This window comes from Pteropus medius, unplaced genomic scaffold (assembly GCF_902729225.1).
Source record: "Pteropus medius unplaced genomic scaffold, Ma_sr-lr_union100, whole genome shotgun sequence".
In the NCBI taxonomy this organism is placed as follows: Eukaryota; Metazoa; Chordata; class Mammalia; order Chiroptera; family Pteropodidae; genus Pteropus; species Pteropus medius.
Window position 1 is genome coordinate 6,637,496 of NW_024340701.1, and position 27,413 is coordinate 6,664,908.

At 39.2% G+C, this 27,413-nt stretch overlaps 1 protein-coding gene across 6 annotated transcripts; it reads right to left on the reverse strand.

Moving 5' to 3' along the window:
- Nucleotides 1-464: 464 nt before the first annotated feature.
- Nucleotides 465-27,355, reverse strand: ORC1 (origin recognition complex subunit 1). 6 transcript variants are annotated; one of them, XM_039886268.1, is made up of 19 exons: nucleotides 27,215-27,355; nucleotides 23,118-23,219; nucleotides 22,273-22,324; nucleotides 21,490-21,589; nucleotides 20,729-20,856; nucleotides 18,945-19,123; nucleotides 17,478-17,796; nucleotides 13,675-14,041; nucleotides 12,679-12,783; nucleotides 11,948-12,143; nucleotides 10,062-10,159; nucleotides 9,393-9,494; nucleotides 8,824-8,995; nucleotides 8,165-8,272; nucleotides 7,746-7,895; nucleotides 6,910-7,029; nucleotides 2,616-2,785; nucleotides 2,177-2,264; nucleotides 465-812 (listed from the first exon to the last, which is right to left on the reverse strand). In XM_039886268.1, exons 4-19 carry the CDS (start codon nucleotides 21,582-21,584, stop codon nucleotides 618-620), a joined length of 2,592 nt encoding a protein of 863 aa, XP_039742202.1. In that variant the 5' UTR covers nucleotides 21,585-21,589; nucleotides 22,273-22,324; nucleotides 23,118-23,219; nucleotides 27,215-27,355; the 3' UTR covers nucleotides 465-617. The 6 variants fall into 6 exon arrangements, with proteins under 6 accessions (XP_039742202.1, XP_039742184.1, XP_039742220.1 ...); XM_039886250.1 differs by having other exon boundaries at nucleotides 22,273-22,348; XM_039886286.1 differs by having other exon boundaries at nucleotides 23,118-23,216; nucleotides 27,215-27,340.
- Between the last annotated feature and the right edge of the window lie 58 nt (nucleotides 27,356-27,413).

Here is a 27,413-nt window from a genome sequence, read left to right on the forward strand (position 1 = left end):
CCTTATATTTTCTGTGCCATCTGAGTCTTTTTTTTATTTAAAGATTTATTTATATGATAAGTGGTACCTTTTTAAATTTACACTTTCTAGCTATTTGTTGTTAGGGATTACTTATCACTGATATTATTTCCAGTAGTTGTTTTTCATAAACCAAGTTCGTTACATTCACATTTTCCAGAAGTTAAGATACATAGTAACATTCAGTGGAAGTCTTCTTCTAACCCCTGATCACGGCCATCCAGTACTTTCTCAGAGGCAACCAATATAACCAATTTCTTACATATTCTCCCAGAACTATTTTATATCAATACTAGTAACTTTATGCAGATACTTATATACATGGTATGTTACCATTAAATGGCAGGACTACTAATGGAAATAAAAGTCAGAGGGAGGGCTTATTGTAGGAAGGATGGTTTGATTTTATAATCTGATGTTTGTAATGATTATAAATTTCCCAAACACTCTGGAAAAGACAAATTATTTAATGGAAAATTCCAAACTACACGATAGCCATTTCCATTCCGTACACTTCGCCACAACAATTCCATTTACACAGAAAAAGAAAATCAAGCCCTTTAAAAACAGCAGCTCACGGTCCTGCCTTATGAGGTCCTTCACTCATCTTTCAGTGCGTACAGCACATCATCCTGGCTGACATTGAGCCGCACACGAAGGAGCAGGTCATTCCTGCTGGGCTCCACAAGGAGGAGGCGGCAGGAGCCCAGGTGAGAGCACACTGCCATGGTCTCTGACATGGTGGGGTACGGGAGTCCCTCCATCCTGCACAGTGCCACGTGTTGCCTGTATACCTAGAAACAAAGCGCATATCTGAGGTCAGCTGCTGGAAAGGTCAAGAGAAGAAAGATCCTGGGTCTATATCTGATCACTTATTTCTTCTCTTGGAAGAAATAAACACTTTTGGTACAGGACGCTCAATACCCCAGAAGGCATGAATGGGTGCCCCAAAGGGGCACAAATGCACGGGCATAATGCAATATTGACCTCGGAATCAGAGAATAGCAGGTCTGAATCATGATTCTATCAATTACCTAAATCCTGGGCAAGCTACTTTACTTTCTGATTTATCTATTAAGTGTATTATGAGTTTAATGGATATAAAATGTCTAGTAATTGTGACCGTTACACAGGGACTGAGAGTTCCACAACTGAGATTGTGATTCAAGTCAAATTTTGCTAGAAGGCATTTTCCTTAGCAGATATAGTGGACAAGTGCCAAGGCATGACCCTTGGAAAATCAAAGCCCAGAGAGAATACGGAATAAAGGGAGGAAAGAGGGTAGCTAGAAACATAGATTCCTACCCCAAAGCCCCAAGTAGGTCAGGCAGGTCTGTAGCATTTCCTAATCACTTTCTGTTCTAAATCTTTATAAGTCTATCTCCCACCCCCAACCCCCAACAAGACTAGTTCCTGGCTCCTATCACAGTTAATGGTATATTGTAGATGTTTAGGATGTTCACAAACTAAGATGACAGTCACTGTCTATAGAGGAGCTGTCTTGGGCTCTACAAGGAAAATAATAGACAAAACGTCAACAGCAACTAAATGTTTAAAAGGAATTTAAAGAAGTAAAGAAAAGCTGAAAGGAAGAAGTAGTTGGAAGGAAATGTTTTCTTGACTGCTCTATCTAAAACATACTCATACATGTACACAGACATACACACTCCCAGGTACAGACTCAAACACCTTTAACAAGACAGCCCATCGCCTATGAAAACCAGTTTTAAATAAACCACTCAGGCACGGGTCCTAATGCTTCCTTTAACTTGATATAATGAAAAGTGCTTCACAATGTTTGGATTGATCTTCATGTTTTTAAACATAGCTCATTCTGAAAACCTTGCCCCTACTATACCATAGGCTGTATTAGGGCAGTAACATTTGACTTGTTTATTTCTGAATCTCCCACTCCTAGAACAGGATCTGGCACACAGTAAACCTTCAATCTAATATGCAGAAACCAGTTACTAAAGGTCTCTTCTCACACAACTCAATAAAATATCACGTGAAAATAGGTGTTTACCTGATATTCTTTAGCATTATCAGGGTGGCACATAATAAAGAAACTGTTACACAGTGATCGACACAGTGTTATCCGTATTTTAAAAGCATCAGACCAAAATCTGGAAGGATCTGAAAAAAGGAGATCAATCACCTGCTGAAATGTTGCTTCCTCCAGTCCGGAACGACGGAACTCTGCAAGGATGGCTCTCAAGAAGCTCTGCTCCAGAACAGAGGAATTTCTTAAAGAAAAGGAAGAGATGTGAGTACTTGTAAGTGGCTACACCAACAGCTTAGAAGAAAGCCATAAAAGCTTTTCTGCATCTTAAGAGAAGAGGGGGGAAAACTGGGGATTACTTTTTCCTATACTATGCAGCAAGAATCCTTCCCCTATCCCCCCAAATCTCAAAATATTATACTGGGTTTATATTTATGTCTCCCTGACGAGACTATGCCCCTTAAGAAAAAAGACAGCATCTTCAGAAAATGCAGGTTAAATGTAAAAACTTCAAAAGGGAAACACGCTTCACAGCCTTCTCAGACTGTAGCCCTCTCTAGAGGATGTTCAGGGTCAAGAAGCAGCAGCCTCTTACTTGATGGCAGTGATGTATGACGATGAAAACATTTCATCCACGGCTTCCAGTAAGTGAGCTACAGTGACCAGGCCAGGGGAGTCAGGCTTCTGGCAGGAGAACTCACAGATCTCCGTGGCACGCCTACAAATGTCCAGGCAGCGTCGTGCATCTCCAGAGAGGGCTGCTACCTACATGGGGGAACATTTTATTCCTTGAGGTCCCCTTGCCATCTCAACTCAGGAGAAAACCAACAGATTCTGTGTTCAGTTAAAAAGGAAAGGTGGTGCCGAGGATGGACTTAAGCCTGAAAGTAAATACTTAGCCCTGGCTGGGAACCTGGTGGAGGCTCAGCTATAAATGATCACAGTCATGCCTCACGTAGCGAGGAGGATACATTCTGAGATATGTGTCATTAGGCAATTTTGTCCCTGTGTGAACATCACAGAGTGTACTTACACAAACCTAGATGGTATAGCCTACTACACATCTCTAAAATAACGATAAAATGTATAGTAAATACATAAATCAAGAAGTCTCATTACCATTACCAAGTATTGTGTACTATACATAATAGTACTTGCTATACTTTTATATGATTGGCAGCACAGTAGGTTTGTTTACACCAGCTTCACCATAAACAAGTGAGTACTGCATTGTGCTATGGTCTCATGATGGATAGGACATTGCTAGGTGATACGGATTTTTCAGCCCCATTATAATCTTATGGGACCACTGTTGTGTATGTGGTCTGTTACTGACCAAAACACTGTCCTGTAGCATGTAACTGTCTACTGTGCCTAGGACTCTTCCCTGAGTCCAAATCTCTGTCTCAGTTTTACAGATAATGCCACAGTAGAAAAGGCAGAAATTCTCAGCTTTATTTAATATTAGGAAAATGAAATCTAATGGCCCAAGATCATATTGAACTGTCTGAAAACACAAGGTTCTCATTCCTTGCATGAAGAGAGGAATATGCCCCCATAAGCAGCCAGCCAAAGCCAAGAGGTTAAGGCAGAGCCTATTTTGGAGATAAAGCCACAGTTTGAGCCTCCCTCACAGCATGTGGTGAATTTTGGATACCACCGGGTCAATAGCTAAACAACCAGAATCAACAGGGAAGGAAGCCACAAATCTGGAGGACCCAGAAGCATCTGTGGTTAGATTAATCAGACCAATCCACATTGCCAGTAGCTTCACTATTGCTCCTTCCTTTCCATGTGCACAGAGGCTGAGCAGCTGGCTCCTGGGCTCTTCCCGGAGAATCTTATACTCTCCCCAAGATGACTCAGGCCACTTGCATTTTAAATTTCACTAAGGTAATCCTTGGACTACCTTGTAATCCTTGTAATCCTTGTAATCCGTGGTCTATAAGATCTCTTGGTTTCTTTATTCCCAGTACTTTCTAGCAATCCCCACCATTGGCCTGATAACCATCACAGGAGACAACATCCTGCCTGATGACATGCCAATATGATTATTTCCTTCTAAAATTCCTGCTACATTAGGTTTAAAAAAGCAAATTGTATAGGCATATATACATATAGACACACAACACACAAAGACAGTCATTTCTGGGAAGTGGGATTACAGGAGTTTTTAAATGTTTTGTACATATTTGTTTTCAGAATTTAAATTTAAGATATTCAAAGCAAAAATCGCTTTTCCAATATCCTAAGACAGAAACATGAGTATCAGATTATAGTCTTCTCTTCCTCTAATCTCCTGCATCCAACTGGTAAGGATGTCCCATGATGTTTCCACCCTATCACTTTTTTCCTCCAATCACCATCACCACTGCCTGTGAAGCAGTACCGTGTTAATAGTGTGTACTCAAGAGATGCTGCAGAGGCCTAAAAATAAAGTGGACAGGGGACACTGGGAGGCAAAAAAACCCACCCAAAACAGTCCTAATCCTAAGAGTATCTGTGAACCTTGGTGACCATAAGCACCTTCCTGCTGTGATGAAGGAGAGAAAAGAAAAATCTGGGGTCCACCCAACATGGAATCTAAGAGAAGACCTTGCATAAACTAAGGACCTGACCTCAATGGGTAAAGGTGAATGAGAGACCCATCATGCAGAAGAGATGGCAAAAATGGCCTATTTTGACCTTGGTGCTAGGTGGTGTAAGGTTTTAAACAAACAAACAAACAAACAAACAAAAAACCTCAATCTTTGCAACTACAAGCCCTCACATGGATCTGTAGCCCAGATTTATGTTGTATCTCCTAAAAGCCTCAAGTGGAGAACTTTCTTTTAAAATGGCCCCAGTTGATAGTGCCCCTCAGTAACTGACAGAAGCAAAATCAAAATCTGAATGAACTCAACTTCAACCCAGGTTTCAATTAATTCTCAGATAAAGCTCTAAGGAAAGCGAGCACATACAGCAAAAAAGAAAAAATAACCAAGATACAATAACATGGGAACCAGCAATCAATAGAATTGAACTCACAAAGACTTCAGATATTGTAATTATAAGATACAGAATACAAAATAGGTATGTTTCTTTATATGTAAAGAAATTAAAGAGAAGTTTGAAATTACAGTCAGGAGTTTTAGGTAAAAACAGCATCCAAATTTGATGCCTTCTGATATGTTATTAAAAGACCATGAGCCCTAAAAGGAAGGGAAGCAAAAGGAGTAAACAATATAATTCTGCAAGTTGGACAGAGGTGGCAGAGTAGTGGTTGACTTAGCAGGCTGAAGAAAGCCAATTCCTACAGCAGTAATGAGGAATCCAGGAACAAATCTAAATTACACTAAATTACACACACATACACAAACTTTAAATGCTCAGGGTTAATGGTATTGGAACTGGAGGTAAAGGGGAAAGTTTAGCTAAAATAAGGAGGAGTGGTTGAAAGTTAAGAAACTGATGCCCTGGATCTGGAATTAGCAAACTATGGCCTGCCACAGGTTTTTATAAAGTTTTATTTGAACACAGTTATGTGTATTCTTTTACCTACTATGCATGGCTGCTTTTGGTGAGACAAGGGCAATAGTGCAACAACACGAGTATTGTTGCAGTGGAGGGGATGTCCCTTACTAAATGCTAACAGTTACTATTTGCAGGATGAATTTGAAGACCTCCACCCTCTCTGACTCCAGCCCACACTCCCACCCCCGAGAAACTTCCCCCAGCAAGCATACTCTGGGAAATCTGACCAATGGGGAAGAGCTGAAGATATGGAAACTGACCCATTCAGATTAACCTGGTGAAGGTCCTGGTGAACAAGCCTCACTCGTGCTCAGAGCTCCCAATAAGTTTTGTCATCTCCACTCTTACACCTGAGTGGACAACCAAGACATGTGAGGAAAGTAAAAATGCAAGATAAACCAACAGAAAAAAGCATCTTGGAGGAAAAGGGAGATGACAACCTCAAATAAACAGGATGGCATAACAAAGGACCATTCAAAGAAAAAAAGAAATTTAGAAATTGCATGATAGCAGAAGTGAAAAACTACCCAAGAGGAGGGTTAGATGGTAACTTTGAGGATTTCTCTTCTAGAAAACAAAGACAAGCATCATACCTGGCTCACCTGACCCCAGTACCTAATGCACTAAGTAGCCAGCTCTGAGCAGGTGTTACAAGTGCTGCTGCTATAGGCATTCAGAGTTCACATGGTTTTGGGCAAGACACTTGAAATACATTTATAATTCTTTTAAGTGCTGAAATATTGTGGATGTGTGGTTTCTTACATTCAGCTTGAAGCAGATATTTAACCCACTTTGTTCCTCAGCACCCTTGGAGACTAGTCTTAGTGGAATTTTGGCTGGCATTTTCCCAGTGCGCCTGATGGATGTAGGTAGTCCAAACTTTATACCTACTGTGGAGACACGTGTACCTTGCTAGGCACATTACAGACGTGACTGAATTTAATTCTCACAATGACTCTAAGAGGTAGCTAGTATTATTCCCATTTTTCAGAGAAGAAAACTTAGGCTTAGGAAGTTTTAAAATAACTTTCCTATAACCATCCACATGCCTCTTAAGTGTTAGAGCCAGAATTCAAACCAGGTTTGTCTAACTACCCTGCCTTTTTCATTATACAAAGTTGCCTACTGCCTGAATCAATTAATCTTCATTTGTATATAAGCCCACCATAGTCATAGCCTTCTAATTAATTATGCAATAAGAAGGTTAAGAAATTTTTCAGAACTTTGTTTCTATTTTTTGTATGTTTTTATAAGACTTCCTAAATTTCTCTTCATCCTCAGAGCACCTAGCACAGGACCTCACACCAACAGGTGCTCAGCAAAGACTTGCCGCCTGGTTTGTAGGTACGGCTAGGAGCTGCCTGAGGGTGACTTACCTTCCTGGCTACCAACTGGATGGCATCATCTTCAAAGGCCTTTAAATGTTTGAGTCGGGACACCAGGATCTGCTGCAGTTGGCTGTGAGTATAGGGCTGGAAAGACATCCTGGTGAGTCCCTGGGGAGCCAAGATGACAGAGGAAAAAGTTCATTGATTGCCCTGATAGCCTTGGTGGAAAGCCACCATCTAGTCCTCAAACCCGATTTCCAAGTTCCATATAACAAATTACAGATTTCGGGCTGGAACTACCACTGCTCTGCTTCCAGCTCTTCGTTACTGACAATGGCCAGTGGTATCCTGTTGGGCATTAGTTCTCAATTACTTTTCATTTAGTTTAAAAGATCCTTTTATTCTAACAGAATCATTTAGAAGTAGATAGAAGCAGAGGTGCTCTAATTAGAGTGGGTGGGAGGATCTTCAGCTCTGTCATCTCTACGGGCACAGCTCCTGGCTTCACTTATCATGCTTTTCAGTACCTGGTGCTGTCCTTCCAGCTGAACCACAGCTCCACAAAGGCGACTGCCTGGTTTCACTGCTATACTCTATGCATCTCACACTGCCTAGCAAGGGTAAGTGCTAAATTATTTTTTTTTATAATTAAACCTCCAGGACTCTGCAGTTTTAAGACTGCACATATAGCAGAACACTAAGACATGTTTGTAACAAATCATGCAATAGTGACATTTCATTCCAATTTAAAATGATCAGAATTTCAAAAACCACATTTCTTACTTTTCCCATTTACTTTTGTTTCCTATGTATTCATTTGTGCAGAACTCCTTGGCCCAGCTTATGGATTTGTAAGAACAGCTTGGATTGGCCTTAGGACCTACCAGTCGGCTTGATACCCGGTTCATCATTATGCGCTCTGGCAGGTCCATGGTGTTGGCAATGGTCAGGACCACAAGCCGGGCGTCCTTGTGAGTGGGCCAGTCAAAGAGATTGTACATTACGTCTTGTTTCTGAGTCCAGAGCAGGTCGAGCTGCCAGGGAAATACAACATAAACCAGAGACGGAGCCAGGGCCTCAGTGAAGACCTGTTACCCCTGCTTTAGCTGCATGCGCTTCTCAGGTCACAACACCAAAGTAGCAAAGAAGTCAAAGGACATATGTCTTGCCACCAGAGAATAGGCTCAGGTGAATGAAGAAGGGAGTCAGGACAACTTCCCTCCCACTCAGTATTTGCTCCCAGAACATCCCAATCAAGAACCACGCCACTTCTTCTCCAGTCCTCCTGTGGGCACCTCCTTACCTCATCCACAAGCAGCACAGTGGTTTCCTGAGAGGATCCTTGGGTGCAAAATCGCTTTGCCAGCAGTTCTGCTGCATGGTTAGCTGTTGTCTTTTGGCCTGTCAGCTTCTGCATTGGGGGAAAATAAGTATAGCAAACTGTAAGGACTTTACTGTCCTGGGATTAAAGTTAAATTTGAAAGTAGAGGAAGCTATTTAGTCTGAGGACTGCAGTATCTTATACTCTGCTTTCCACTCTAGCTTAACTTTAACCTAGAAGAAGAGAAGGTACCAATAAAGCATCTGTGTGATTGAAATGCAAATGAACCACAGACTGGTCCCAGAAGCCCATCCAAAATCATTACTGCATGACTCTATTTATAACTGGACATTATTTTTTTACAAGATAACAGCTAATGAATCAAAGAGTGAGGTTCAAACTCTGGTCTACCTCTAATCCCTTTTCTATTGTTTGCCACATGCCTCCTGTGTGTGAATGGTTTCCAACATGTTGGTTAAATACTGGCTTCCAATAATTCATATCAAGCTCCAAGGCTTTAGAGTCCTTGCGGGTAGAAATTCTGCCTTCCTTGCCCTTGCTACCTACCTCTATACTCAGGAGAATGCCTGGCATGCTAAAAACATGTCATAGGCACAAAATTAAGTAAACCTTTCCCTCACCTTCCAGATTTGCACGTAGACTTGGCGCGGCTCTGTCAACTTCATGCCATTGACTTCAACATATTTAAAGGGAGGAACATCATTTGTTTGGGCTGCCTTCTGAAGGCAGTGTATCACCTCATGCACAGTGGCAGTCTTCCCTGTCCCAGGGACTCCGGAGATGTACATGCACCTAGGCAAGAAGAGAAGATCCATGGGCTAGGTCTTGCCAGCTGCGTCACACTATCACCAGTTTAGTAGTGTGCGAATATGTCCTGAAGGAAGGACAAAGACCCCTGAAATGGGGAGGTGGGGATAGAAAGGCCCACCCTTGGAAGCTGGTCAGAGCAGAACCTGTTTATATAGAATCATTCATTCTATAAGCAATGCAGTATGGAAACTACCTACCCAAAGAAGGCCAATTCCACTTTTCTCTGAAATACATAATTCTTATAAAATTATTTTGACAACAAAAGCTGCTTTAGCAGTTTTAGGTATAGCAACAAGTTTACCTGCTTTCCTGACACCAAGGTGGTACACTAGCAAGGGCCTTCTCCCCTGACCGCTCTGCCTGCCTCAGTCTGACTCACCCTCCAGTATGGTCAAGCAGTTTGCTTTCCACGAAGTTGTAGATGTCTTGGAATTCCTGTTCCCGACAGGGAAGAGACTCAGGTACAGCAGAAACATGCAGCCTAAATAAAGGAAGAGGAGGACTTTAAAAGGATTTCACCATCTTAAAAACAGATTAAAAAGACTTTTCTTGTTTCTATAAGAAAATTTAATCACAAAACCAAGGGTACGCCTTCATTCTCAAATCCTTCACGTGGCCTTATAATCCTTTTCTCCACCCAAATCACCGAACTCAGTGGTTCTAACCAAGGGTACATCTCACCTGGGAAGCTTTCCAAACCAAATCACCTGGTTGGACCTCATCCCATAACAGGTTCTGATTCAATTGATTTCTGACAGGATCTAGTCTTACGTATTCTGAAAAAGTCCCCATTTGTTCTAACAGTACCATAACTGAGAAGCAGTGTCCTAACTAATCATCTTCCATGCCTGAGAAAATGATGGCAATAGAATGAAAGATTACTCCTTCTAGAACCTGTCTGCATTAGCTCATCCAGACACTGCTTGAGAGGTCTTTCTCTGTAAGCACACACATTCATTTCATTTTAATATCATTTACTCCTATTTTATGTGAATGAAAGCAGAAGCCCTTTTCTCCTTATCTAAAAGGGGCCCACGAGCAGCGTTACCTCAGCCGAGCCTCCTCCAGCACGTTGGCCGGCTCCTGGGCAGCCAGGTTTCGGCTGCGGATCTGGGGAGTGGCACGATGTGGCATTCTAGGCTTGGGCTGTATTCAGAAAAAGAGAATATGTTTAGAAGAAAAAGAAAGTAAAACATTATCCAGGAAACATTAGTAAATCTGATTCCTAACGACCTGCTAAAAAGAGTGGTGCTAAATGCCTTAGTTTCTTTATGTAGAAAGTACCATGATTCTTGCTCACTCTCTCCTCACATCACACATACACTTTGTTCATAGTCTAACACAATTTTTTTTTCTAATTTATACACAGTATTTGAATTTGAAAGCAATATCAACCTGAGGGAAGAATGAATGAAAGTATGGATCAAATACTATTTAAAAATAAAATATTACCTTGAAAGAAACACAAGAAATTAAGAAATCTTAACTTCTCTGCCCAAATATAGGGTAGAGTAGGAGACATAAACTGGGTTTGATTCAGAGGATCCTCCTCTAGATTTGTTTGAAAATATGGTCAAACTTTACCATCTTAGTACTTCCACAATCCACAACACAGTACTTAGAGAAACCTCACCAGATCTTTCCACTCTAAAACCCACAGTCACCACTCAGTCTAGGCTAACAGCACTATTCTTGTTTTCCTTGCTCCTGGCTCACTAGAGCGGCCTGCTACCCCTTCATCTTCCTGGTGTTTCCACAAAGCACTCCCTTTTGTGGGGGGCATTTCAATTACCTACTCTCTGCTTTCTGCCAGGCTACATAGTGATAACCTCTCCACCTCTTCCTCAGGCAGAAAGCACTTAGGCCCCGTTTAACAGTTTAACGTCTATTAACTCTGGCAAAAAGAGGAAAGGAATAACAAAATCTTCCTGAAAAGTTATCAAAAACTTGGTGGACTTCTGACCTTTTTTAATATGCTAAAGATGGCCTCATACCCAGTATCTTTTCTTCTGGATGGACCCAGGAGATGCATATCATACTAGAACTTAGGTGAGTTATTTGCATAATAACTCCAGGTAAGATTGCCTAAGTCCAAAAGTGATCTATTGGATTTCCTTCCCTAGAGGTCTTTCTTTGACTTCAATCTAAGCCTAATCACATTTTTCTTGATATGGAAAAATGGAAATCAGCTTTAGAAAAAGTCTCCTAAATAGGCATTTCTAAATTGTGTTCCAAAGAACACTATGCTCCATGAAAAGTTTCCTGGTCAAAGATTCATACTCTAATGCTCTATTTGAAGGTCACAATAACATTAATAAATTAATAAATGGCCTTGAGAAGTCATGTGATAATGAAGCCAATTTAATTGTGTTTACACATTTCTCACACACATCTGAACATGGCAAGACCCTCTTAATAGCCTTCAACATATTAACGTTAAACAGGAAGCAGTCCATTTATCTCTTCCACCTTACCATCACACCTTACCACCTTACCATCACACCAGTACCTGAGTAGTGCTCTCTGTTTCTCAGGTGTATCAAGTGACACAACAAAACCAACAACATGGCTCAGCAGCCTTGAATTCAATGCCCACTAAGCACTGATTATGCACGAAGCACTCTACTGAATTTTGTGAGAAATGCAAAGATGAGGCACCAGTTTTTGTCATTCCTTCTGAAAATTTGGCTCTTGGCCATTTGGTTCTGTGTCTTAAAAGGAACCTGAACTCAAAAATCACTGTCTACTGGATTCATTTTCAGCCCCAGGGTTCACATAGATCCTTTCTACATGAATGTTCCAAATGTAATAGCTTTGACTACCACAAACCTGTGCTCAGAATCCAGCTATTACTAAAAGTGTGATCCCAGCCATCACAATTTTTAAATTAAGAGAAGGATGCTTCACTGGAAAATAAACCTGAAAGAACCTTACAGTTTTCTTTGGTGTCCCGGTGGGGATCTTTAAAGGCAACGTCACAGAAGACTGAAGGTTTCTGGACACGCAACCTCGTGTCCTCCTTGGAAGGCGTGGCACGGAAGTCTCTTCCTCCTTACTGTTAGAGTCTGAAATTTCTGCTGCTGGAAGAAACTCTTCTTCTTCTTGGTTATCTTCACTATTACCTAAAAACCTGAATGGTGGGACAACTTATTTTCAGATATTCAGTGTTTGAAGTCTAAATAAGAAGCTCCCTAACAGGTCAGTGTGGATTAGAGGTGTTGCAGAGTCCACTTCTTTGCTCTGCTAAGAGCTTTATATTATTTTGTGACTATATTATTATTCTCATTTTATAGATGAGGGAATCGAGGCTTAGAAAGGTTAAGAGAACTTCCCAAGCTTACACAGATAGTAAATGACAAAGCTCAATTTCAAATCCAAGTCTACCAAAATCAAAGTTCATGCTTTTAGGCACCCCACTAACAGTCTTGCTAGTAATGAAGATGGGGCCCTGGGAGCCACCTAAGCCCAGGGCAGTGTTTCTTGCCCCTTTCAGACAATGACATTTATGTGAAACTAACATAATTCCAGACATACGAGGTAAAGGATGAATTTCAATGGTAGAGCAAAGAGCAAACAAGAACTATAAGAGGCTTTAAGAAATAAAATTATAGATATCACAGATGGCAGTGATAAGAACTTTCCTGCCTGCCAAAGCACACTCTTACCGAAGCTGCTGCCTAATCCGTTTCAAAGTCAAGAGAGAACTCTTTCTGCGGATATGATGAGAAGTAGAGGTAGCTTCATCTTGAGCTTCTGGTTCTTTTGCTTCCCTGCAAGATATCATAGCAAGGTTATGGAAAGCAGTTTTGGCACTAGGGATCAGTGCAGGCACCAGAAGATGGTCATGTGGCCTGACTGGCTCCTATTATTTTACAGCTACTTTGGAAGGAGCTAATTACACTTTGCTAAAAAGTTTATAATTGAAGTTTTATTCAGACTCAGAGATCGAAGTTTGCTTAAAGCTTATCAATTAAATCTGACTCACCGCCTCCCCGACTAGAGATCAGAATATACTGATCCCAGGCAGAGTTTCTTGTCCTCTTTTGTTTCTGATGCTTCTATGAATTCACTGTCCACTCAGACTCAAGGTTAGCAGAAATGCAGATATATTTTAAGTACAAAGCATTTATCAATCTAAACTATTGAACTGGGTGCTGGAATTTCTGAGCAGGAAACACCAAAATGTGTAATTTTTGGCTTCTCACGTTATTTGTGCAGCCCATTATTTACAAACACTGTCTAGAGTCAAACTGCAAACTTTGTTCTAGATGTGTTATCTACTTATACTAAAGTATTTGAGAATGGTTTCCATTTTATAAAAAAAATTAAAAAATGACTATTAAAACATGGCAAAGTGCCACAGCAAATAATGAGATCCACAAATGTGAAGCAATTCAGGTTTGGGAAATTATCTTCTGGAGCAGTGATCTCCAAAGGATAGCTGGGTATACCAGAATCACCCAAAGAGCATTTCAAAAATGCAGATTCCTGGGCCCAAACACTTGGAGTTTGATTCATTATGCCTGGGAAGAATCTCAGAAACCTGTATTTTGGAAAAGCTCATTAATTCTGTGACACATTCAGATTTGTAACCCACACATTTCATATCATATGAAGGATCACGATTTGCTCTATGGGAGGCAGAGTAATATCCTGGTCACCTCTTTTTGATCTTTTCTGGTTTCAGAACCACAGAAGGCACCACTGAGGATCTTTTCCCCTTCCGGAAAGGGGTAAGTCTTCTTTCTTCACTAATCTCTAATTTCAAAGCTGAGACTCGAGTTCTCAGAATCATGTGACATTCACGTGAAGCTTTCTTGTCCTCTTCAGCACAAGAGTTTTGAATCTCTCCAGTTTTCTCTGGGGCTTTCAGAGCCAGAGACAAGGTCTGAAGTCCACCAGGCCGAGACTTCTTAGAAGGTGAGCTAACCTCAGAGAAGGCCACTTTTTGTTTAGTTCTCCTGGGAGAATCCAAAGAAACCCACGAAGTCTGCTGGGTAATCTTAGCATTAGGTGTCCTAGGAGAACCTAAGCCCAGGAAAAAAAATCACCACCACATGTGAATTTTATAACCAGCACTATAAACACTCCCAATGTCATTATAGCTAAATTCATCCACTGAAGTTATACAAAGACATGAGTTATCCATATTTTGAACTATTTCATGCTTTTTTCCCCCACAAAAGGTACCTAAATTATTTTTAGTCTCTCTCCTAAATTCCACGGATGATTTTCCTACTTAAAATGATAAATCAGCTATTAAGTCAGCTTTTATAGATAAATGTTCAATCATGTTTCTCTGAAGTAATCTACCAGAACAGCGGTATACAACCAAAGGTAATACCGCACAACCTCAGCTCCCATTCAATAGCATTTGAAAACATTTATACCGATGGCTCTACTGAGTAACACCAAGACTTAGATTTTCCTTAACCCATATTATATCTACCAATAGAGAGAAGGTGGAACCCTCAGGGCAATCAGCTGGGTTCAGTGAATACACAGAACCATATTTGGATTTGCTCCTCTCCTCACCAAGACCACGGGCGCCAAGAACCCAGCCATTCATTTACAGATATCTATTGAACTGTTAAAATGGCAAAGTATGTGCTAGGTGCTTGGAGGAAACAAAAGCTCAATGAGACCTGGTCCCCAACCACAGGACACTCTAGTCTATCAGAGAAGATACTATACATGGATGTCTATAATATGAAGTAAAATAATGTCCTAAAACACTTACATGCTAATAAAGATGGTTTCTGAGCTAGAGCTTGAAAGAAAGGCAAAATTTCAACAGAGTTGAAAAGGAAAGGAGAGGGATATGTGCAAAATATAAATGAGATTGATGTGAGCTAAGGCAATGAGGCAGGAAAGCATGGGCATAGAGGAGTTCACTTTAGTCACAGCACATGGTATGTGGGGAGTAGCTTCAGATAAGAAGAGTCACCAAGTACCTGCATATGAATGTTTACGGTGGTTTTCCTCATAATCACTAAAAACTAGGAACAGCACAAATATCCTTAAACTGGGAGTAGATAAACTATGATAAATCCACATAATGGAATACTACATAGCAATAAAAAAGAAACAAATTACTGATACATTCAACAACATGGATGAATCTCAGATATATTACGCTAAGTCAAAGGAGTCAGACTCAAAAGCTACATACAGTATGAGTCCATTTACATGCTCTTCTGGAAAAGGCATAACGATAGAGACAGAAAACAGATCAGTGCCTACCCAGGGCTAGGAGTGAACGGAAGGGCTGGTTGATTACAAAGGTATACAAGAGAATTCTGGGGTGATGAAATTGTCCTATATCTTGATTATAATGGTAGTTATACAACTCTATGTGTTTATAATAACTTATAGAACTATACACTAAAAAGGGATATTTTGCTGTATATAAATTATATCTCTATAATCCTGACTTTAAAAAGTTATCTAAGACCAAATCATAGAGGTCTTTGAAGCTAAAATTATTAAATTTATTAAATTTTTTTTTTGGTAAAAATGAAGAAAACTCAGGTCTTGATTAACATAAAAATGTCCCAATATCCTAGTCTCCTTTATACCTTATTTTCCCATCTGTCAAAAACAATTCATCCAAAATAATTTCATCGTATCTTCTCTCTTCTAATTATTTAACTGTGTCAATTTCTTACCCTAACTTTCAACGTCCTACAAAATCAACAGTCAAAAAATACTGCAATTATTTCCAAATGGTGATATTACAGAGTATTTCTTTAATATTTTTTCTGCATTTTCCAAATGTTTTATATATTTATGTTCAGCTTCTAAAAACATAATAAAGAGCTATCAAGAATACACATAATTTATACCCAATGAACTTGGCATATAAACAAAAAATTCAAAAGGACTGATGAATGACACGTATCAGGATGAGCTCTCAGAATAGCCAGAGTGGATTTCAGATACATTGTAAGTGAAAAGAGTAAGACAGGAAAAAGAATATATACAGCATGCTACCCAACTGAATACTACTGAATAAGAAAATAAAATTATATGCATGTTTGTATGTATGTATGTGTGTGCACGTGTGTTTATGTATATATCTGTTGATTTTTTGCAAAAAACACAGGAAAGATTAACCAAAAACTAATCAAATTGATTATCTATAAAAGATGCTAGAAACAGGATGCAAGGGTGAAGAAAAGAATATGCTTCTCTAACTACACTTGTTTTAAATAGTTTTGACTCTTTAACTATGTTAATATTTCACATGTCTAAAAAATCGAAGATGGGAAAAGCCCTAAAAATTAAACAGAAATAAAAGAACCTAACTGTATATCACCAATAATATAACCATCAGAAGAAAAAAATTAAAGTAACTTTACTTCCTCAATGGAACATATTCTAAAGGCATAAAGCACTACAAATAAATTTTAAACTTTACTTGGTAAGTTTACTGCTGGTAGTAGCATTGGTATAGCTATCATGAAACTCTTTTGTGTATATCAGGCTTGCTCCTGTGAACCAGGGCTCTTCTTCCTGAAGAAGGGAGATATAATTATGGATTATGGGAAAGAAGGGAAGAGCCTTATGGTCTATAGACTAGAAGTATCAGTATGATTTCAAGAGTTGTATGAAATATAAATATAAATCATAATCATAGAGAAAAACATCAATCTCACAACTTTGAGGATGGCTACTATCAAAAACAAAAAATAACCAGTGTTGGGAGGAGGTGGAGAAATTGGAACCCTTGTGCACTGTTGGTGAGAATGTAAAATGGTGCACAGTATGGTGGTTCCTCAGAAAACTAAAACTAGAATCACCATATGATCCAGCAATTCCACTTCTGGGTATATGTCCAAAATAAAAGGACTTGAGCAGTTATTTGTATACCTGTATTCATAACAGCATTAGGCACAATAGCGAAAAGGTAGAAGCTACACAAATAAACTATGATAAATAGATGAATGGATAAACAAAATGTATATACATACAATGGGATATTCCTCCTTAAAAAGACAAACTTTGACACATTATATAACATGGATGAACCTTGAGGACATTATGCTAACTTAAATAAGCCAGTCAGAAAAGGACAACACTGTATGATTCCACTTATAAGAGGTACTCTGAGTGGTCAAATTCAGAGACAGAAAGTAGAATGGTGGCTACCAGAAGATAAGGGAATGGGGAGTTATTGTTTAATGGTTAGAAGATGATGATGAGGTTGTGTGACAATGTAAATATATATATATAAATATATAAACAAATATATATAAATGTATAAGTAAATAAATATACTTAATGGCACTAAACTGTGCAGTTAAAAATAATTAAAAAAGTAAATTTTATGTCATGTACATTTCAACATATCTAATCAGTACCTGGCCCGCCCCTTCACTAACTTAATACTGTAGCATGAATTAATATTTTATCATATTACTTTAGCCTCAATATTGCCCACTGTGACCCATTCCACACTTACTGATAAGCTCTAGCCTCTTCCTTGCCCTTGGGGTGACAGGATGGGTAGGAGTTTGGTGTGATTTGGAGGTGGAATGCCTTGACTCAATCCTTTTGACTGCATGCTCTGCTGTGGTCCAAGAAGGGCTTTCTATGCTCTTAGTCTTGGCTCTTATGGGTTTCTGGCATGTAGGACTGCTTTCTTGTAGCTTATCCAATTCTGCAAATAGTTCTGGAGATAGTGGTCTGAACATCTTCTCATTCCAAGATAGTTTCACAAAGAGTGTCTTCTCATTTTTCAGATCCTTAGGTATAACTTCATCTGGGCCTAAAGCTACTACCTGTATTTAGGAAAAATTTTGGTTATTTCTTCCTGTATTTAGGAAGAAATAACCAAAAGAGCCAAGAAATGCTCCACGAGAGCTATGATTAAAAAACATTTAAGTATGTATCCTTACCTAAACATTACTTTTCCAAGCTTAAGAGGCACAGACATGGCATAGCATATCTATACCCCATGTTGCTTGCTTTTCCAGGGCATTCTATTCAGCCATGCCAAATTTCCCCACAAAAATTTCTCTAAGCATGCTCTCTGCTCAATAGTCTATAATGGCTCCCCACCATGGGAAGCTCAGATTACTTAAAGTGATTTTCGATGCCTTCTAAAATCTGACCCCATTTTACCTCCTGAGTGCTCAATACTCTTCAAAATGGCCATCACTAGTCGAGCTTGGCTTATCACAGCCCTGCTCATTCCCACCATCGTGCTCTTGCCTAAACATCCTCTTCCCACTCTGCATTTGCAGATCTACCCATGTTATTGCTTCAACTTCTACAACTGCCTTTCATTTCTTCACTCATTTAACTTGGCAGGTTAGGCTGGGCCCACAGATTGGAAAAATCTGACTAGAGTCATGCTAGACCAAAGCTTCTCTGTACTACCATTAAACCAACCACCAAATCACTATGTGACCACACTTCACATCACAATCGGACCTCATTTTGGTCCTGAAGCAGCTCAAAGAATAACCCGTATCTTAGTCTCCAAATCAGTGCCTCCATTCAGTCTACAGCTCATTGGAATCTGATTTATCATAAAATCCCATAATGCAAATTTGCCTATATCAACTGGCACTCTTTGTACTGATTTACTGAAGGTAAGCAAGCATATTCAGCCTTGCAATGCTTCATGCCTGCCACAATCATAGCTAAATATAATTTCTCACTGAGGTATATTTGCTAATTCCTGCTCATCCCTCAGGTCACAACCTAAATGTCACTCCCTCCAGGAAGCTCCTAACACATGGTAAGTGCTCTCAATAAATATCTGTTGAGATAAAGCAGGCAGACAAGCAGAGAAGATGACAAACAGCAAAAAATTCATTTCTGTGGGGTAAATTAGAACCAGTAATATCTTTGAGGTTATGCAGTTTAGGAGACAGCCAAAAATAAGTTTCAAGATAGAACTGAGAATCAAGGCATCACCTACCCGCACAGAGCCAATGATGGTTTCAGCGTTAATGTTGCTGTCACAGGCAGGGTAATCATACCAGAATATTTCCTGTTTAGCCGGCTTCCGGCCCAGCAAATGCTGTTTATTAATAGAGATTTCACAGAATCGGATAAACCACTGTACTCGAGCACGTTTCTTGGAATAAGATTCAAAATCTAGGAGGGATAGGTGGAAAAGGAAAGGTTAAGAAAATGTGAAAATATTTTATTAAGCTCTTTTTATGTGCCAGACACTGTGACAGGCACTTGATGATACTCGATTAACACATTATTTTTAATCCTACAATAACTCTACGAGGTAGGTACTATGGTTCTCTCCCTTTTATAGAAGTAATCAAGTTACAGGGACCTTAGATAATTTGTCAAAGGTCACAAGACCAACCAGCAGCAATCTGACTCAACTCAGCACCCATGTTCTCATTTTGCCGCACTTCCTAATGGTGCTATCAGTCCAAAGAAATTACATAAGGCATTTGAGAAGGGCAATTCTAATCAAGGGCACTGAACAAATGTTGCAAATCAAACAGCAGAAAAACAAAAATCCTGGCAAGAATCAGAGCATCAGCCACTGAGATGACTTCTGGCAAACATATGCTTGCAACCTTCAGTTTTATTATTGTAATATACCATTGATATCACTCCATACCAGCATTAGCTCCAAGTGAAAGGATATACACTCTAGTGTCATCATCATTGCCTCTTCCTTTCCTTAGCTCTCTTCAGAGAAAGACTGAAGCCATGCAATGGAGCACAGGGATTCTATAATCAGTACACAAGGGCCCATACTTCAAATACAAAAGCCCACAATGCTGAGGTGCTCCCCCTAGTGGATGTTAGTTTAATGACGTTTTCCTCCATTCTTGTGGAACATCCTTCCTATCGCTGTAATGGACAAACATCTTTACCCACTCACTATATCAGTTCCTTCCTTTAGGCATACAAACTGCAATTGGACTAACTACCTCGTCATTCCTCACCCAGCTCTTGGAAGAGGAAGTTTTGTGTAGTTTCAAATTGCTATCTTTCTTCTTAATCCTCCTTTTGGAGCTCTGTCCTATTCCCACTTTTCTGTACTCCTCTCTACTTCGCGAAGTGTTAAAGGCTCAGAAAATAAGCTGAAGCAGTGAGTGTGGATCTGCAGGCTCTGGTTAACACTATTTCCCCTTTTGGTCCTCTAGCCTTAGGTGCAATAGTTGCTATCTTTACTTGCTGATCTCTGGGAAACACCATCTTTTATTCCTCCCGCCTTTTCAACAATTATCACAAGTGTCTCTGGGTAAAATACCTAAGGTGTTTTTGTTTTCCTGACTGAACATCAATTGATACACCTTTCCAATAATACAACTTTACCTCCACCCTCATTAAGCAGTTACAGTTACAAAATTCATTACTAACTTCCTCATGGCAAAATCAAAGGACAAGTCTCTATCAGGGAGCAAATCACCTATTTTTTTCTTCCCTCTTCCCTCATCCTTTTGCTCTATTCCAAAAATCCTGCCTTAATGGCCATTCTTACTCATTCTTAAAAATAATAGAAAAGCTAAATTCTTGAGCCCCCCTATCCTATTTTATCTAATACTGCTCTAGTGAGTGAAGACAAGGTTACAGCTAGTGCTTAAGTGACCCCACAACAGAATCTAGGGTTCACACCCTTTATATGCTGCTTTGAACAGAGGAATCAGCAGCTGCCCCACTTCCCACCACCTAGCACCTCCCAATTTTTCATGACAAGAAATGGGTTTCATTCAGCCCAAAACTCACCATCTTCAAACAGCTCGATCAATTTAGCAACATACGGATTTTCATCATCATCCCCTTCAACCAACACGAACTGTCCAACGTGGATGTGAATTGGAGTCGAACAACCTTGTAATATCACATTCATTTCTCTAAGAAGTAACAGAAACATGTTAGGAAATCACAGGGTGGGCCAAGCTCTTCAGATACTCCGGGCACAGAGGAAAGTGCGCTCCAACTAGAAAGTCCCCTGAATAAATTCTCTCTGCTGACCAATTCTATTTGAAAACCAATTCACATGCAAGAGTAGATGAAATGGGTGGAATGAATTGTTTTAGCATTTAATGATTAATCTAGAGGTCGTAATATGAACCTTACTTCTCTCAGTTATTATTAACAAAGAATGCTAAAGGTTTCCCAAGGCATGAAAGTTGCCCAATAAAAATATCAAATTGTTTGGAGATCTCTAGGGCTGGGAGGATATAGTAAGCACATCTAATCCTACCCTGTTATCATGCAGAATTACACAGAACCTACCTTAAGTAGATATGACATTATCATACTTATCAAATTTTATTAACCTGACATAATGTATCACTATCACTAACTGCTATATTTATGCTACCATCTTCTTGCATCAAACAAAATCTCTCATGTAATCAATTCATATTTACTGTCCCTCAATCCTCAATCTATAGTAACTAGAACAGGTGAAATACAAGTTATTAATGGTTTAGTCTGGAGAAGCTTTATTTCCAGGACAACCAAAGTACTCTATTACTCACTTATAGATTTGGTAGTGTAGTTTTTGATCCAACAATGGCTTGCCAACCCATGAATAAGTTCGTCCGGTCTTCTGCCGTGTAGAATAGTATGCCATTGCTCCTGTGTAAAAGTCACTAACTGAGTTAGCGTGATAACAATCTGATGAATTCTACAACACAGTCCCTGCCTTCAATGAGTTCGGCTTTCTTTTCTGCCCCAGCTACAGTTCCACACATTTTAGATTTAGAAAACATTTTCTTTGAGGAAAAAGTCAAGCTCTCTGAAGATCATATATAAGTAATTAAGTATCATCTGTGTACATCTTATACTATGCCTGTTTCTTCCTATCCAGTGAAACAGGAGGGTCAATATATAAGAAATGAAACCATAAATGTTTAGAAGTACTTACTAGGTACAAGGTACAGTGATAGGTAGGAAATATCTAACAACTTGAAACTAAAACACAATGAAACAACAGTTGCAAATACCTCGATAATACTTATAATCTAGAAAGGGATAAATACAAAAGCAATAAAGGACAACTAATACTGCAAAGAACCAAGAGAAAGAGCCAGAGAGACTACTCCAAGTTAGAGGACCAGATCTATGGCTGTTCAGGGAGGAACAATTTCCTACAAGGGTATTCTGAAGTGAATACTGAATAATGAGTAGATACTGATAAGATGGAATGAAATGAGGGATTCCAAGGACTGGAGGCAAAAACATGCAAGAGGCATTTGAGAGAGTGGCAATGTTTTTTATCACATATTCCACTTACATTAAAAGAAAAAAGTGTCACTAACCTGTACTGCTCTGGCAGTTGTAAGGGGTATCGTTCTTTGCAGCTGACAGGTCCTAGATATGAGTATTGTGAAACAGCTGAAAATAAATGAAAAAAAAAAATAGGCATTTTTACTGACAAAAACAGAAATGTGAATGAAAAATCCAAACAGATGCCAATCCTCTTTAAAATTTGGAAACTGCAATCTACTAGTGCTAATAATAATGCCAACTCAATATCTCAAGTTTAAGTAATAAAGAAAATAAACCATTCTTCTAAATTCACTGCTTTTCTTATGGAACTAAAATTTGATAAAACTAGAGTAAAAAAAATTTTTTTAAATCCAGTCTGACAAAATTACTGTGAATTACTGATAATAGGACCAATAATTCAGTCTATGTTGAAAATGACAGAATTAGAATAGCATATTAACATCCCGATTAAACAAACAAGCTGGTTTCCTAAAGTTTAGTAGCATTATGTCCTACATTCTACTTGGGAACATTTTGACCCATAAGCTTTTCTGCTTTTAAAAAAGGTTTTTTTTTAGTATACTTTGTGGAAACTAATTAGCAAAAAGAAGATATTGAGCCATTAGTAAATACACAGCTTACAAATGACGCTTGAATGATTGCTATTAAGAATACCAAAAGTATAATTCACAAGAGTACTAATAAATTCAATCTAATTTCAATTAAGTACATTGCAGAAATGAACAAACAGCAAAGAAGGTTAATAAGTAAAAACGAGTAGAAGACTTGTGCTCAAGTAAAAAATGAATTTGGATTCATATAATCTTTTGATAAAAATCAGTAAAAGTGTTTGACTCTCAATATACATTCAAGGAAATATGTAAAACTAACTTACCTTCAATACATGTTCCTTTTAATGGCTATTGTAATATGGACCTCTCAGGTAGTAAACTTAGAACTTTTCACCTTTCCTCAATGAATTAGGCAAATTAGGCTACTGAGATACAAACAAAAGATTCAAGTAAATCAAAGTACTCACTAAGCTCTGGAATATCAGCAAGAGTACTTTGTGACAACTTGGTATCTCTCAGCAAATGTTCCACAACTCTTAAATAATCTAACTTTAAGATAAATGGCCTGATTTAACACTCTGATATTGGATTACATTGGTATAATGAGCTAATGTTTTCAAACCAAAAATTGGCATATGGAAGGACTATGTCCATATCAATAAGGTACCTAAGGCATTAAATCCATACCCTGACTCTTAAATCCAGCCATATTTTAGCTTACTAAAGCAGGCATCCTCCTTCAAAGCAAAGTCAAGATAAAATTTAACATTCCTTTTCTAGGTCAGAAGTGGCATTCAATGAAACCGTACAGTAGTCCCCTTATCCTCAGGGGATACGTTTGAAGACCCCCCCGCCAGTAGATGCTGGAAACTGTGGATTCTGAACCCTACATCCACTATGTTTTTTCCTACATGTACATACCTATGATAAAGTTTAATTTATAAATTAGGCACAGTTAAGAGATTAACAATAATAACTAACAATAATTATAATAATATACTGTAATAAAAGTTATGTGCATGTGGTCTTTCTCCCAAAATATCTCATAACCAATCTGATAATGGAGCTGGCTAACCAGCAGGTAGCACATACAGCATGGATAACACTGGACAAAAGGATGATTCAAGTCCTGGGCAAGACGGAGCTGGACAGCACAAGATTTCATCGTGTTACTCAGTACCATGTACAATTTAAAACTTAGGAGTTTTTATTTCTGAAATTTTTTACTTAATTTTAGCTTACTAAAATATTTTAGCTTACTAAAGCAGGCATCACAGTTGATGCAGGTAACAAACCTGGAAAAGTGAAACTGTGGATAAGGAGGGAGGTGATATATGCATATGTGTGTGCAAAGGTGGGTGATTCACTCTAGGCTGAGCAGGCAGTGGGTAGGAAAGAGGATTATCTAGGCCTGGAGTACATAACCTGCTCCAGGCTTGCTTTTCCAAATCTCAAACAAACTAAGGTTGTTAGTGCCCTCAGACTTATGCAGTTGCTGTGTATCTTCTTGCAATTCTTTGCAGAGATGGCTCACGTCTCAGCTCCAATGAAACTTCCTCAGAGAAGCCTTCACTGACACCCAATGGAAAGTTACAGCCCACACACACCCTAATTCAGCCCCTCAGGGTAATGTTCCATTATACCACTCTTATCAAAACAATACTACTTTCTTATTTATTGTGTTTCCCACATTAGAATGTTATCTTCTAAAAGAACAAGGATCTTGGAACCTTGTCTACCTTCTTCGTAATTGCATCACCAGGGCCTAGGTTAGGACATGGCACATAATAGGTGAATAAACGAATAAATGAATGAAAATGATTAGGACAATATCAAGTGTAGTAAGGATGTACAGCAGATGGAACTCTCATACACTGCTGGAGGGCATGTAAATTGGTAAAACTACGTTGGAAAATTGGTGGTATCTACTAAAGCATGCATATCCCTTGACCCAGCAATTTCAATGGAATATACCTACAGAAAAATATACACATCATGAAAAGACATGAGCCAGAATGTTCGTAGCAGCATTATAAAGCAATAAAATTAAACCAACTACAACTGCACAAAAAGTGAGGAAAATCGCACAAAATAATGAGCTAAAGAAATCAGCAAAAGAATACACATATTAATTCCATTTATGTAAGATTTAAAAACAGGTAAAAGTAACCTCCAGTGTTAGAAGTCATAATAAAAAGTAACCAAGGTGACTGAAAAGAAGCATACATGGCATAGGAGTGGAGTGCTAGTAGGATGCTGGTCATGTTTCTTGATCTAGATGTTACATAGGTATGTTCTCTTTTTTTTTAAATTAAAATTATTGGGGTGACATTAATAAAATCAAATAAGTTTCAAGTGTACGAATCAACAATATGTCATATATATAGGTATGTTCTCTTTAAGAAAACTCACTGACATGCTATTTTCTAAACCTGGCAGATTAGCTCAAAGAGATTATAAAATTTTAAAAATTCAATTAAAAAACTCATTAAACTGCACATTTATGATTTGTGCACTTTTCTGTATGTATGTTAATTTTCAATGAAAAGTTCAAAAAAATAATCAGGAGTCCTTCTGAAGAGGCGGCATAAGGAAATCATAGATGTCGGGCCCCTTTGTACCATCACCCCACTTTCTTACCCTTGACCCGGCATTTCATCCCATTCACCATCAGCAGAAAGATTCCCTAAGAGAAGTGATGAATGGGTAGAAAGGCAGGCCTGACTTGGCCTAGCAAAGGCTTTGGCTTCCAGGAGATACCTACTACAGATTTTCAATGTTGCAGATACCAAAAATCTGAAACATGCATACCACCCAGTCCAGAGGTCACATCCAAGGGAAACAGATAAAAGAGTCACAGTAAAAATAAGGATAGCAGATATTTATTGAGCCAATATGACAAGGTAGAGCCAAAACTCTTGGTATATTTATCTCATTTAATCCTCACAATAATCCTAGAACAATGTTAGCACAGGGCACTAAACTAAGTACACAATAGGCACTCAATAAGCATTTGTTGAATGAAAGGTAGATGTTATTATCACTTCAAGATAATAACTTGTCCCAGTGTTATACAGTATGGCACAGCCTTAATTCAAATCCTAAGTAGCTGAATTCCAATGACTGTGCTCTTACCTACTTTACCTTATGTGAAAGTGGATAACGTTAAATATATGCCTAAAAGAGTTTATTTCTGATGTGCTTGTTTCAATAATGCAGGCTTCCCAGTTAGTGAATGAGAGGTCAAAAGGACCTCAATTTCTTTACCTATAAAATGAGATAATAGAACTCTTTTTTTATTCAACCAATATTTACCAATCACCTGTGCGTGCCAGGCATGTCCTAGGATTACTAAGGATTAAGTGAGAAAATGCAAAACGGTAAATTTACTTCCTCACTTCCTTAATCCCTTGCTCTATTTGTAAGGGAAAGTGGTGTTTTTTGTTTGTTTTTTTACTAATTTAATGAAATTGAAACATACAATTCATACAATTTTATGTTCAACTTCAGGGTATTTATAAATCTTTTAAAGCCCACATATTGCCCCCTCTGTTGTGGTTAAAAACTGTTGCGGGGGACTTGGTAAACCATGCTCTCACATCGGAAACCTCCAATGGCATTCACAAGCACTCAGTACAGCAGGGTAGAGGTTACCAGTTTTTAGAGACAACTAAAATCGAAAACTGACATATTTAATCATTGCAGTTCACAGATGGTAGCCCAGAATAAGACTCTCGCATCTCATGCCTCTAAGTCCAGTGCTTTTTCCAAGTGTCAAAACAGAAGGCCTTTCTATTCTGGGGTTACATTAGAAAGTAGAAGAGGTGCCATTAAATTTCTCTCCTGGAAAGAAGGTGGATGAATGAGTGCGCAGCAGTTAAGAGCAGCTCAATTGGAAAAAGACCAGGGTAGGCGCCTAGACCGCTTAGTCACAAAAAGCGACCTAGACACGTCTATCTCTGGACTCAAATGCTACATCCGTGAAATAGGGTAATAATTAACACTGCTCCGACTAACTGTGGTGCTTGTCACACTACTGGATCAAAGGAGGGAAAGAGGCGATGCTTCACAACGGCAATGCATGGTTAAGACGTTACTGAGAGTCTCAGGGCGCTGAAGGTAGGAAAGCACATGGTTCTCTATGCTGTTGGCTTCCCGCTTCTCTACTGCAAGCTCGCAGTCACTGCTGTAGTGGGAAGCCTTTTAGCAATCGGGATGTGGAAAAGGAACGCTCCTCACTTAGCAGTCGCTTAGTAAATATCTGCTGAATGACTGAGTCTACAAAGAACAATTTCCTCAGTCCCTCCAACACACTGGACGCCACACTCACTGGGCGCCGAAGCTTCATGAAGCAAGGCGCAAGCCCTCCACTTCCCACCGCCTCCTCTTCAGGAGCACGTGGAGCTGCAGTAACTCTCACCTGAACCAGCTGGACTTCTCTCGCAGCCACCCAGCGATACACTGGAGCCCAAGTAAACTCCTCGCTCGGAATGGAAAAAAGGTGGAGAAAAGGAAATTTCGCGCCAAACGCTGTGGCCCCGCCCCCAGGCTGTCTCCACGTTCCGTCACCAGCCAGCCCTCCCGTCCCGCCCACCTGAGGACGCACGACGTACGTACGC

Bases quoted from the DNA above. Each gene is read 5' to 3' on its own strand.
- ORC1 (XM_039886278.1), bottom strand. From the start codon at position 21,584: ATGGCATACTATTCTACACGGCAGAAGACCGGACGAACTTATTCATGG. The intron at 17,797-18,944 runs GTAGGTGATGCC...TCCTAAATACAG, and splicing joins CCATCATTGGCTCTGTGCGG to GTAGTAGCTTTAGGCCCAGA. The intron at 10,160-11,947 runs GTAAGGTTCTTT...TTCTGAATACAG, and splicing joins CCGGGACACCAAAGAAAACT to CCCAAGCCTAGAATGCCACA.